The sequence below is a fragment of the Larus michahellis genome, chromosome 2, assembly GCF_964199755.1.
Source record: "Larus michahellis chromosome 2, bLarMic1.1, whole genome shotgun sequence".
NCBI lineage: Eukaryota > Metazoa > Chordata > Aves > Charadriiformes > Laridae > Larus > Larus michahellis.
In genome coordinates, this window is record NC_133897.1 from 113600579 (window position 1) to 113613091 (window position 12513).

The window sequence follows — 12513 nt, forward strand, 5'->3', positions numbered from 1 at the left end:
GTCGTTGATCACTGCTTCTAAAAGCACTGACTACCACTACTATGATGCAAAACCACAGCTCTGAATCAGAACTGGCGCCAGCCCTCCTGTGCATCAAGGAATATAAAGCAGGGTGAGGAAGGGTAGGGGAACATAAGATCAATTGTGTATTTGCATTCAGCATCTTTCTGGCTGTTCAATTATAACAGCCCTAAGCCAAGTTGCAAATATGTTATCAACTCGAATATTGTGCAACAAGTTCTACCTACAACAGCTTTCCTCTGTCAAAACAAAACCCACACTTCTTAGTTTCCAGATTTCCAGTCGTCCCGCCTCAGGGGAGCAATCTCAGGATTCTTGATTTGAGGCACAGCATGAATAAAAGTGTGTTCACATAATTATTCAACCCAGCCAAGATCTTCTGTAAGCTGTTTTTATAACTCAGTGACATTCCAATCTTCCCAAACTTGGGGAAATTTTATTCTTAAAGCTCAAACACCCACTGAGTTACACCAACTTAATGCAGTGCCATGGCTTGGCTCATACACAATAAGCCAAACCAGGTGCACTCAGCCCACGGCAAACGCCAGGTGAAATATGCTCAGTGGCATGGCCAAGTAATTCATCACAAGGGCCGGTAGGTTGTCGAGCCACTGCAATTGTCACTCTGAGCTCTCAATTTAAACAATCTCACACACACAAGAGGGTGCTATTGCACTGGAGAACAGCTAGAAAGTACAAACATCAAAAATGATTTGTGGAAAACACACCACCTTCTCTGAAAATTCCCAACACATTGTGTCTTGAAAAAAACACACAACCAGAATGTTCCAATAGACGAAGAAACCTCTTAAGCTGCTGCAGTGTCTATGCATGACTACCAAATACCATGCAGATCGACAGCATGAAGACAGCTTAATGAAGCCTTTAAAATCGTTTAATTACTGATTTACAGTGCTAGGCAACCGGTTTCAAATGCTCTTCCTCAAATTCCCTTTCTCACTTGTTCTTGCTCCCTTAAACATACCCACAGAAGTACTTACATGAGTAAATATTACAGATTATATTGCAGATGTTTGCAAATAAAGGGACTGTTTTGTTTAACGTGACTAAAACTGATGTTTCATTTATGTAAGCTGTTGTTATGCAACTACCATGGTTAATTAGCCGGCTGTTGCTAAGCTTAAACACTGAAACTTCTATTTTCTGCTTATTAGTGTATTTGCTCAAAGAAAAGAAGTTTAAGAAAAAAAATAATCCTACGCTGGAAGTAACTGGAAAACGCAACTTAGTGGGAAGCTTAATAAATGGTTATATCTCATCTTTGATTTGCAATCAACTAGCATTGTATTTCTAATGCAGAAGTAAAAAAATACAAGTTGGCCATACCAAGACATTTTACTCATCATTACCATCCTATCACAAAAAGCAAAAACAAGTGTATTTTTACTACCATTAAGCAGTACCACCATATTAGCAACTTTTCTGGTACTTCAGACCTACAGGTTTGCTTAACTTCAGCTACCTGATTATCTTTTGGATAATTAAAATTATTGCAGCTATAAACAGAGTCTCTAGGTGTTGAAAATAGTAAAATAGTAAGAAAATTGCAAGTAAAGACCTTAGGAACCTGCATGTCAGCGTGCCAGGAGTACCTGAAACTCTGTAGATGCCTTCACATTTCATGCCGTACTTCTCTACGTAATCTATACATTCACGGAAAACTGCTGGCAGGCGGATGCCATCATACATCATGGTCCTGTCTACCGCGTCAGACAAAGGGATGCCAAACACGGGTCTGTGACTGGGAACATCCACTTGAGGTATCTCTGTCTCCTGAATTGGCTTTTTCTTTTTCTTCTTCTCTTTCCACTGTTTCACAACATCTGCTGCAGTTAAGTCTTTTGACTTCTTCTCTTTATGTTTGTCTTCCTTGTGTTTCTCTTCCTTGTGTTTTTCATCTTTGGGTTTCTCTTTTATTTTAAAATCCTTTTCCTTTTTTTTGGAAAAGCTGGGTTTCTTGAAGACATGTATTCCCTTGGACCGCTTCAACTTTGAAGGGCTTTCAGCTTCATCACCGGAACTGTCCTCTTGAAATGCAGCATAACCTTCCGCTATTAGGCAAAGAAGGAGAAGGCAAGAGGACAGCTGTAAGTCTGTTTAGTTTCTAGACAGCATATTATAACAGGGAGAGAACAAGAAGTAATATGTAAGGAGGAGAGAGAAGAAGCAACACGAAAAAAAATAGTGCCTCCCTGACTCTTCAGAAGGTTTTCTTCACTTGTTACACAATTAAGCGGACAAGGATTAAATCAAGGTTGCAAAATGACATCAAAGATAAGCCACACAGCTCCTAAACGATCTAAACAATTAATACTTTATATACTTACTCATAATGGCAATGTCCATGTTATGGGCTAGTTTCCCATCTAATAGTCAAGGAAATGCAAAATAAAAACAACTGTCTGGCAACTTCTCTATGTTCCTGTAATCAACAGTATAAGAGTCGCTGTTAAGGATCATCTACTACATACACATACATCTAAAAAACTTCTATTAAGAACAAACTAAACTTCATCCACTCAACTTCCCAATCCCTTTCCAGAATATTATGAATTTTAAGATAAGTATGAAGTTAATAAAGTTTCAGCCTCGAATAAAATACCAAATAAAGCCCAAGCACACTTACTTTTCCACTAGCCAAATAAAACAATTCCAGTAACACTAGCACAATACCTGTCTGAGAAGTTACCTATTTGCCTTAAAAAGCAAATGCGAGAGCTTCAAACAAGTCCACAGAGTAAGTACACTGTTTCAGCAGCAGAACACCAAGTGCCGTCTAAAACGCGCACCGGTGCTTTTACTGCCTACGCCTCTGCAGCTAGCCCTGCCCAGCCTTCAGGCAAGAACGAGGAAATCTTTAAAGGTGGATTACGGAAAAAAACAAACCAAAACAAAAAGCCACCAACAAAAAAACAACCCACCACCAAACCCAACAACATACAAACTAACACAACTTCCAAGTCAATTAATTGTGATTTCACATACACGGTACCACATATAAGCAAAGTAAGCCTGAAACCTGGTCAACAGAGACGACATTTCACGTGCCATGTGCACCAGCCAGGTCTCCCCCAAGGCAGTGGGCAGCAAGCTCTTGCTTCAACGTGAAGACCCCATTACACAGATCCTTTGAGGCTCTTCCATTACCTCTAGGCAGTGCCTCTGCCCAAGCGAGGAGGCACAGCCAAGTGCTCTTCCTGCGTGAATGGTTTTGAGTGGTGGAAAATTACCCCCTTAGAATATAAGAGAGTGCATCACAGACGAGATTACGGGCTGAAATTTTGACAGGTGAAAGACCTTGTGCAAAAGAACCAGGGGGCAATCAGTGTTTTATTCTTCAAATTCTAAACTATGTTAAGCTGCAGAGTTTCTCAGCATTATTTCGGCACATCCAAGGAGCTGTCTGTATTTTGAAGCCTCCTTGGCTGCTCTGTAGAAAGTAGCTTTTAATAGTCAAATAAATATAAGAAATGTATTAAAGCATGAACTGCCACAAAATCATTGCAATTGTTTGACCAGCTCACCCTTCCCATCCTGGACTCTTTGCTAGGATTACCAAACACGCACTTTCATAGAAGACAGAGCAAGACCATAGCACTGCTCCTCTGCAAGTGAATTTTAATATAAAAATGCAAATGTTATCTGGAGGACAACCGGCAACCAGGTCTCAGTCTATACCATCATTCACTCTTTTTGTAAACTAAAACCAGAAACAGGTAAGGAAACCTGCAGTGCATAAATTAAGGATTCACATCTCACTCTGATAAGAGAAAGAACTGCTGATGCGCCAGCTTCGGGACAAAGGAGGAGCACACATCATCAGTGTGTTTTATGAGAATGAGATGGGGCTGGCAACAAGTTTCAAGATGGGGTTCACAGATGTAATTTCCGAACAGAAAGCCAGATCTTCACCAGACAGAGCCCAAAACAAATCTGCCCTCAATCTTTCCTGCTGTAACAGCTGCCAGTCCAACAGCACAGGGTTCCCCCACACACACTAGGAATAGCGTCAGCACGTCCTCTGGGTCCGCACAGGGGACCCAAGCTTGGAGGTCGGTGTCACCAACACAGCACCTGCCTTACGTCTCTCAACACTCCATGTTGCAACACCACTTGGTGCTTTTCTAGACCTGTGGTAAGGTTAACACCAGCAATAGTGCATTACTGAAACTGGTATTTCTTGACTTCACGAGAAGACATGAAGGAGCAAGTTAAACACAAACCCAGCCTATTTTAATTTGTCTCAGTAACGTAAGTCAACAACATTTAGAAATATATATTAATTACAGATTCACAGAGAATCTCCCACCCATACCAAGAGGGGGTTTGTATGTTTCTCAGAGTAGCCCAATTTTCTTTACCTTACTCCTGGTAAAAAAAATTACTGTATCCCCTTCACCGGTGATACAATATGTTGAAATATAAACAACCTAAACTTATGCAGAAGAAAAATTATCAAGAGCACTTGACAAATCAGGTAATTTTAAACGTGGAAATAAGTATTACCTACTGTTAGGAGACTGATATTTCTGTTCACCCAAGACTTCTAGTACTAATAGTCTGCATTTTCCCATCACTCTAATGTATGTCAGTGACATTTTCCTGCACCTATATGAGAACAGCACTAATTTAATAAACACTCCAATTCCACCAGCATAACGACTGGACTACCTGCCAGTTCCTTGCTTGAGCTTTGTTAGACCTTCCACAAGCATGTCTTCACTACAGTCATTTTAAACGTGATGCTGCAAGTATAGCCCTTATCTTACTGAAAATTATGAAAACCTCTTTTAAAAATAATAATAAAAAAATTCCAGTGTTACCCTGGAAAAATCTAACTTACACACTTAGGAGCTTTGTCATGCAGCAAGGCCACTGTTTCTATCAGTCTACATACTTGGGAATGCTCCTCCTGCATCACTCTTACAACGAAGCTATAAATTCATGCTATAGTTATTTATTGTCAACATCAAGGGTTGCATTATGTAGAACTGCCGCTTATCAAACCTACCACAAGATCAGGTCTCTGATGAGTTTTTAAGTCATTTATACCTCTACATCTGATTTTGGCTCCCTGAGGAAATTTGCATGCATCTGTAATTAATTCACTGAAAGAAAATATAGATTGCTTTTACATACAGAAGAATTAGGTCAAATATGACTATACAGCCCGATGTGCAATGCTAGCAAGAGTTATCTAATTTCAGCTTGTCAGAGGGATTGCCATCAACTTGTATACTATTTCTAAATAAAACCGTAAGACACACATGGATACATAATGAGCTTGGGTAGATGGCTTCTATTTCTTCTCCTCACACACAAGATGTATTGTTATTATTAACGGAAACTTCAAACTTACAGACACCACCAACATTTACTATCCAACTTTCAATTAGATCAGTTTGCTTTTGAGATACATTCAGTTCACTGATGTGAGCACAGCACTCCCAAACAAATTCTGCATTCAGATTACTGCGCAGACAGCAAATAAAGTTGAAATATGAAATTTGCCTCATTTTATTTTGATTTAAAATAATTACTGGCATTGAAAGGCAAACTTTTAAACTATTTGGAAATGGTACTTTGGTTGCTAAATGGTTGCTAAATAAATACATATATAGAGAGATAGACAGACACAGTAATTTCTCAGTAGAATAGGATGTAGCAACACAGAAAGATAAACCTTGATATTAAGAGCCTCTCGTGTTTATCACGGGTAGAAAATTCCAGTAACTTCTTATTCTGTAGATCTGGAAACTGTATTTAGAGCTTCTCCACATACCAGATCAGTCAAAATAATGTTTTGCTTGCAATAGCAGCTACTTGGTTACTTTGTAGGATGACAATATTTCTAACAGACCACCTCCACTCTGCACTCTGCAGAAATGAAGGATCATAGGCACAGAGACAACTTATCATGTCATTGCTCTACCTGGAACAGCTGGGAATACTATTAGAGCTTTTGCATGATTGCTGGATGTCCACATTCCTGAGCAGAAATTATTTTGAAGAAAAATCCCTTAAGATGATGGAAGAGAGGTATCTTCCATCTGGTGGTACCTAGCAGAGAGCTGCAGATTCGTAGAACCTCAATTCAGCAACTCAGGAAGAAGACAGAGGTTAACACCCAATTTGGACCAAAGATTGTCTGCAGCAGGTCCCCAAGTTAACAGCAGGAATATTTCAGCCCTCATCCACATCCCAAAAGAATATATAGGAGGCCCTGCCCAAAACATTAGGGATTTGGTCTTCAAAAATATTTCCTGAAAATTTCAGGAGAGCTCATACCAGTGATACTACTGTCCTTTCAAAAGATAGTTTAGTTTAGCTAATTGTGCGTTTTTGAGGATTTTTCATACCTTTAAAGCTTCCTTTAAGTAACAAAAATTGCTTCTTGTCAGCTGTAAAATGTGCTGTAACCACTTGTGGAAGAAAGTCATTAAGAGTGCTAATGTGCACAGACCTGCATGTATTTGCTGAAGAAGCATTTTTCCTCTTCAGCCTTCAGTTAGACTATCGCCATGAGACACGGAGAATTACACCACAAAGAAACCCACGCTATGTATAATGCTGACCTGTAACAATTCCAAATTTAGCGGTGTCTAATCCAGAGTTATAACAGAAAGCTGATTTGCAAAGAAGAAAAAAACAGTTACTAATAGCTTGAATGTTCATCACCAATTCAATATTCTGTATTAGGTTACTGTTGTTTACACTAGGAAAAAAACTAAAGAATCGGTTTTCTTAAAACCTGCAAGAATTTAAACTATTGGTTTTAACTAGAGGATAATATATTTTTGAGTTACAGTATCCTTGATGTGCAGACTTTAGTTAATAACAATAGTCCTTCTAAACTGTGGTAGAAAAAAATCCTGCATTCCAGGAAACAGGTTTGATTAAAAGCAGTGCAGCGGTAGCAAATTCTTAAAAGAGTAATTCTTTAAATATGTGCATGTATATTACAAATAGTCACCATATTCATCCTAATATGCCAGAATGTTGCATGCTGTCTTGTTGTTTTTAATCTTCCAAATTTCACATATAAGAAGTGGCAACGTACACTGGCATACAGAACTTCCAAGGTATCAGAGATATGGGCATTGTAGAAAATTAACATTATTTCAGTATTTTGCTGAAACAAATGTCATTTAAAAAAGTACTAACATTTGGGATGTGATATTTAGGTTTCAGAGACTTGGACAGTAAGGATTTTTCTGGTACTGAGAGTGCGGAGTATCAGCTTAGGAATTCCAAGTGCTTTGTTCTTTTAGAATACGTAGAAAGACTATATTGAACAATAGAGTCACGTTTCCAAAATTTTCTGCACAAATCTAAAGGTGGGAAGTAAGATTTCTCTTCTGTTGTTCTGGAGGAGGGATGCGCTTTATAAATGAAAATTTCTGTTCTGGACACTGATACACTGACACAGAATAGATTCTATAGTCAAAGCCTTACTTTCTTCTAACCTTTACTCTGTCAGTTCTAGTAAATTCAGATCCTGATGTTGGCTTGCACATTTTTGAACTCTGCAATAGTACTTGGGCACTGCTGGAGGGAAACTGCATGGTCAGACTAAACTGAGAAGCTAAAGAAAAAAAGGACACAGATTTTATCACTCTTCAGATAATGGTGCAGTGTGCACGTAAAAACCTGAGATGGTACACAACAACAAACTCTGCATATGGGAGACAAGGGAAAAGAGTCAAAGTTGTTGAAACTGACTCTTCCAAATTTAAAAGTACAAAATTCAGGTCAAACTTACAGTTTTATTTTAGCTAGCACCTCAGCTACGATTTCAAAAAGCATCCATTTGGAAATATACTTGGAAACCTCTACTTAGAATGAGAAGAAATAACGAGAAAGAACCTCATGCCAGGCAATTACCAATGCATCGTTAAAGGTTTTGGATAAACATGTTTATTAGTAATTCTGGGCACGTGCTTGGCACCTGTATCCGTGCAACAAAAAACAAATCAATTTTTTGGTTAGGGTGTGGGTTTTTTTGGAAGGGAAACAGGTATTGCACAAAGCCTGTTTGTACGAGTTACCTTCCTTCACACCTAAACAAGTTCTACTGGGAATATTAAGCAATTTTGAGAGAGGAAAAAAAAGAGAGAAAGAGAAATTATAAGCGTGAAATAAGAGAAGTTCCCTACTCACTTCTTTTTTCTTTCTTCTTAAATTTTCCTTTCTTCTTCCCATGCTCCTTTTCATCATCAGATATTATATCTGGAGGCTCATGCAAGCTGTCATGAGGTGGTGAAGGCTCACCAGTGCGGTACAATCCAGGGAATTTTGTCGGACTGATTTCTTCAGAGCTGGGAGTACGAGCAAGACCCCCACTGTGTTCTACCCGACGGTGTTCACTGGGGCTGCTAGTGGGAGGCAGGAAGCACTCGGTCATTCTGATTCCCTGATATCAAAGTGAAATCTTCTGCTACCTGTCCATCACACCTGCAGCAGGAGAAAACAAAAAAGCCCCACACAATTTTAAGCAACAGGATTCAGAACACCTTGTTTAGAGCTCTGTCCTGAAAACACAAACAGCAGTACCTTCTACAACAAATGTTCCAACTTACGTCAAGACACAGTAACGTAACATCAGGTCCTAAGCTCAGTGTTTGCAAAATCTGTCCATTAACTCCTAAGCCTTATTAACATAATAAGAGAGCTGCTATTTTAGCCATTTCTACTTTATAGTATATAAAATATTATATAAAACATTATATATTAAGTATCAGAATATTTTAAGATTTGAAATAACTCTTACAAAATTCATAGGCAACGTGCACAGTGATTGGTAATATTTACTATAAAATAGTTAGCTAACTTTAAATTTTTGACATAAAATAGATCTGTCTGGAACCTCAGAGTGTTGTGAGCACTGCACTTAAGGCAAAGATCATTTTCATCTTTCCCAAGCATATTTTACACATGCAAATAAGAACTTGCCTAGCCTGTTGCAATAAGGGTTAAAAAAAGAGTTAAAGCAAATCCATCTTCTAATTATGCTAATGCAAATCAAAGAACGTAGAAAAAGAATTATTAAGTTTTTCTAGTATACAACAACACGTTCACATTTAAAGAGGATATATCAGGTCATCTGCACCCAGATGCTGGTACATTGTTTGCTTGAGAGTTATGGCCAAATAAAAGCTAATATGAAAACTGCTGAAGGAAGCCAATATATAAATTCTCAGCGATGGAGCTCATAAACAAAAAATTCTGCCTAGCATAGATAAATTTCAGAAATTCCACAGAACAGATACTTTGTATGGGACATCATACCTCTGGAGTCCACTTTGCTGAATTTGTCCCTTTGTGTCTAAATGGTCACCCTCAGATATGAGCCCTTCTTTCAAGGGATGAAAGGAAACAGGGCAAACCCTAGAAAAAGAAAAATCTATTTCCCACACCCACTGGTACACCTGGATGACAGGTCAAGTCATGGTTACATGCTAACTTTAATACAACTTAAATCTGTGCTACCGCATTGCTGCTGAAAGGAAATGGATCTGTTGGTACATCAGTTCCACAACCTGGCTCTCTATGCCAGGGCAAGCACAAGGAAGGCTGAGAGCTGGGGGAAGGTGCCCTGCACTGCAGACTTAAAGTGATCAAGGTGGCTGTGTAGCCATGGCCTCAAAAAAACAGAATTAAAATACGTTATAGATTACACACAAAAGCCATATTAAACCTATTTACATGAGTTTTTTAATTATGACAAGAGTGTATCCAGATATAATAGCTGTGGCTATTAACCTTTGGACTCTGCAGTCACCTCTGGTACTCCTGCTATTTAATGCTGACATATAGGTTACAATTAAGAAGAAAGTAGGCAACCCTTTGCTAAGTTAGGCAAACAATTATGGTTACCCAGTATTTTATAAAAATCTCATTTAGGGAATTAAACAATATCTACTGGCTAAGCAGGAACTCCTGATACAACATACAAACCAGACTGTAACTTCTTATGCAAAAGCAGAAAGCCTCTTTAAAAGAGAACAATATTAACATGAGGCACAGCCATTTTCTTTTTTTTTTCATGCTTGTTGGTTTTCTTATACCTTTAATTGATATCAAATACTCCACTGTTATACTAACTTGATATTCTGTTTAAACAAGTAAATGGCATGCTCAGATAAGACATTTTAGGAGAAGAGTCCAGGTATCTAGAGCTTCAAACTTACAGATATCAAAAAAGGTAAAAGCTTTCAATTATATAAGCATTTTCAATATTACCAATGATACAGACTAGCAATACTATTGCGTCTCATCTGACTGTCAGAATGATCTGTAAAATTCCTGCATAGAACCTGTTTGCATTTCCTCCACCAACCCCTCCCCCCCCAAAAAAAAAGCAGAACCCAAAACATCCCACCAAAAGCTCCTACACAATAGACAGTATTTCAACAGTAACCCATGGAATGAAAATAAAAATATGACATATAATTTTTTTAAGCAGTGGATGAACCACACCTACAATAAGCCCACATCTAGAGTGGGCAAGATGGGCAAGTGCACAGAGGGAAAGGACAATGTCATTGCAAAGGCACAAACACTGTCCTGGAAAATGAGGATGCAAATGCTTTTGCCTCTGGAGCCCAGCAGAGCTCCTGGGATGAAGCCAGACTTAGACCACACGTTCCACCACACTCTTCAACTCCTGGGGTCTTACTTACAGATTGGTAGAATACAGAAAAACATAATACGGAATTATGTTTTGACAAGTTAATAATTATAAATGTGTCCAGCGGAGTGGGTTTTGTGGACGGTTGGTGGTGGGTTTTTTTTTAAACCCTCGTCCTTCAGTTCTCTGTATGCAGAACATAGTGAAAATTTAATGTAGGTATGAAACAAAGTATCTCACTACAGGAGATCACTCACAGAGTGCTTATGGAAATTAACAGTTACTCAGATCAGAATAAGAATAGGGCACAGTAAGACAGAATTATGATGAGAAACAAAATATTCATGAAGTCTTTCAATACTGTTCATTCTTTATTCTGGCTAAGGCAGAGACACTGACTAAAAATAAAGATAATGGTGCATATTTCTAAATGCAACAAATTAAGATTGCACTTACGATTCATATATTTTATTTTACAGCTTTAAGAAAGCATTACTTTCCTTTGTGCATAATTTCCTAGGCCTTTAAACAAGGGATAAATTGCACAATGCTCAAATTATATCAAGACTGATCAGCAGAATCAGAGCCTTTAGACCTGCCACAAAAACCTTTTCCACTTTCACTAATGGATGTTAATTTCCTATTGCCATTCAAATCTGCACCTTTCTTCTGGCTTTTACAAATTTTTGCTGACAGCAATAAATGGTGAGACTGAAAAAATCACGGATCCTCTCAGCATTGTGAGAAGGAACATTTTTTAACAGGCTGATTCTTCTGCCAACTTCTCCCTCTCAGACCTGACCCTTTCTTCCCAATCTGTTACCGCTTCAGTCCTGCCTCTCCTCTGCAGCGGGCGCCTTGCTTCAAATTGCTTCTTTTCACCTATGCAGTTGTCACCTGCCAGGAGATTTAACACCTCACTACTGCCACGTGGGGAAGATCATTCTACTCCTCCCATTAACATACCCCTTCAATTCCAGTAGCTGGCTCTCCCAAGACCCCTTTGTGAGATGATTCAATTTGCTAGCTGCTCCCAACAGGCTTCTGCTGCCCAGCTGGCTCGTGGAAGAGCTCAACAAAGACTAAAGATGGAAAGCAGAGGAGTGGAAGAACCACGATGACAGGAGTGCAGCTTCCATCTTTGGGCAGCTCTGTCTTGTGATGCTGCACACACAGCTTCATCTCCCCGGATTTCACTTCATTCTTAGTATTTTCCCCATAACTTCAAGTTTTGATTCCTTTACCACCCAGCGCCAGTACTCCCACGGTTCCTGTCTTGATTGATTTCTCTTTTTTTACCCCCAGTATATCACACACAACATGTTCTTCATCTGCTTTGGTCTTTGTGACCCAGGCTCAGTCTCCCACTTTCCCTTCCCCTTGTTCTTTATTCAGCTGGTTCCTACTCTGCTGCTGCACACCGCCTCCTTGCAGATAAAGTTCTCCCTCTTCTTCCTCTGTTTCTTGAACCATCTTCATGATCAACATGGAGTCAAACCTTCAGAATAACTGAGTGTCAAAGATAAACAGTCTTCACTGAACATGTGCAGAACTGAACTTTCCTCTATCACCCAAGGAAAGACTAAATTAAAAGAGATTTTAAACATGAAAAGCTGAAGGTCTGTCCTTAACACAAAAACTCCTAGCTGTCATGTCAGCACCATCTTTCAAGACCATACACCAAGCACAGGAATGTGGGCTGGGGAGAGGAAAGAAGATGCCTACGCAGGCAAAATAATGTGTTTTTTGTAGCCTCATTTTTGAAAACAGCTGAACTCTTTCCTAAAAAAATCAGCCTCAGCTACATACCTACTAAGTAAAAATTAGTATTAAACACCCGA

The 12513-nt window shown here is 39.0% G+C and overlaps 1 protein-coding gene across 2 annotated transcripts in view; it reads right to left on the reverse strand.

Annotated features, from left to right (window-relative positions):
* The window catches only part of RALBP1 (ralA binding protein 1), a 33470-nt gene that overhangs the window by 6979 nt on the left and 13978 nt on the right, over positions 1–12513 (reverse strand). For both annotated transcript variants that reach the window (XM_074576640.1, XM_074576641.1), the window contains exons 2-3: positions 8203–8496; positions 1635–2093 (exon numbers count right to left, since the gene is read on the reverse strand). In XM_074576640.1, the coding sequence (XP_074432741.1) occupies positions 1635–2093; positions 8203–8446 (703 nt within the window). In that variant the 5' untranslated portion in view covers positions 8447–8496. The remainder of the gene's footprint in view (positions 1–1634; positions 2094–8202; positions 8497–12513) is intronic.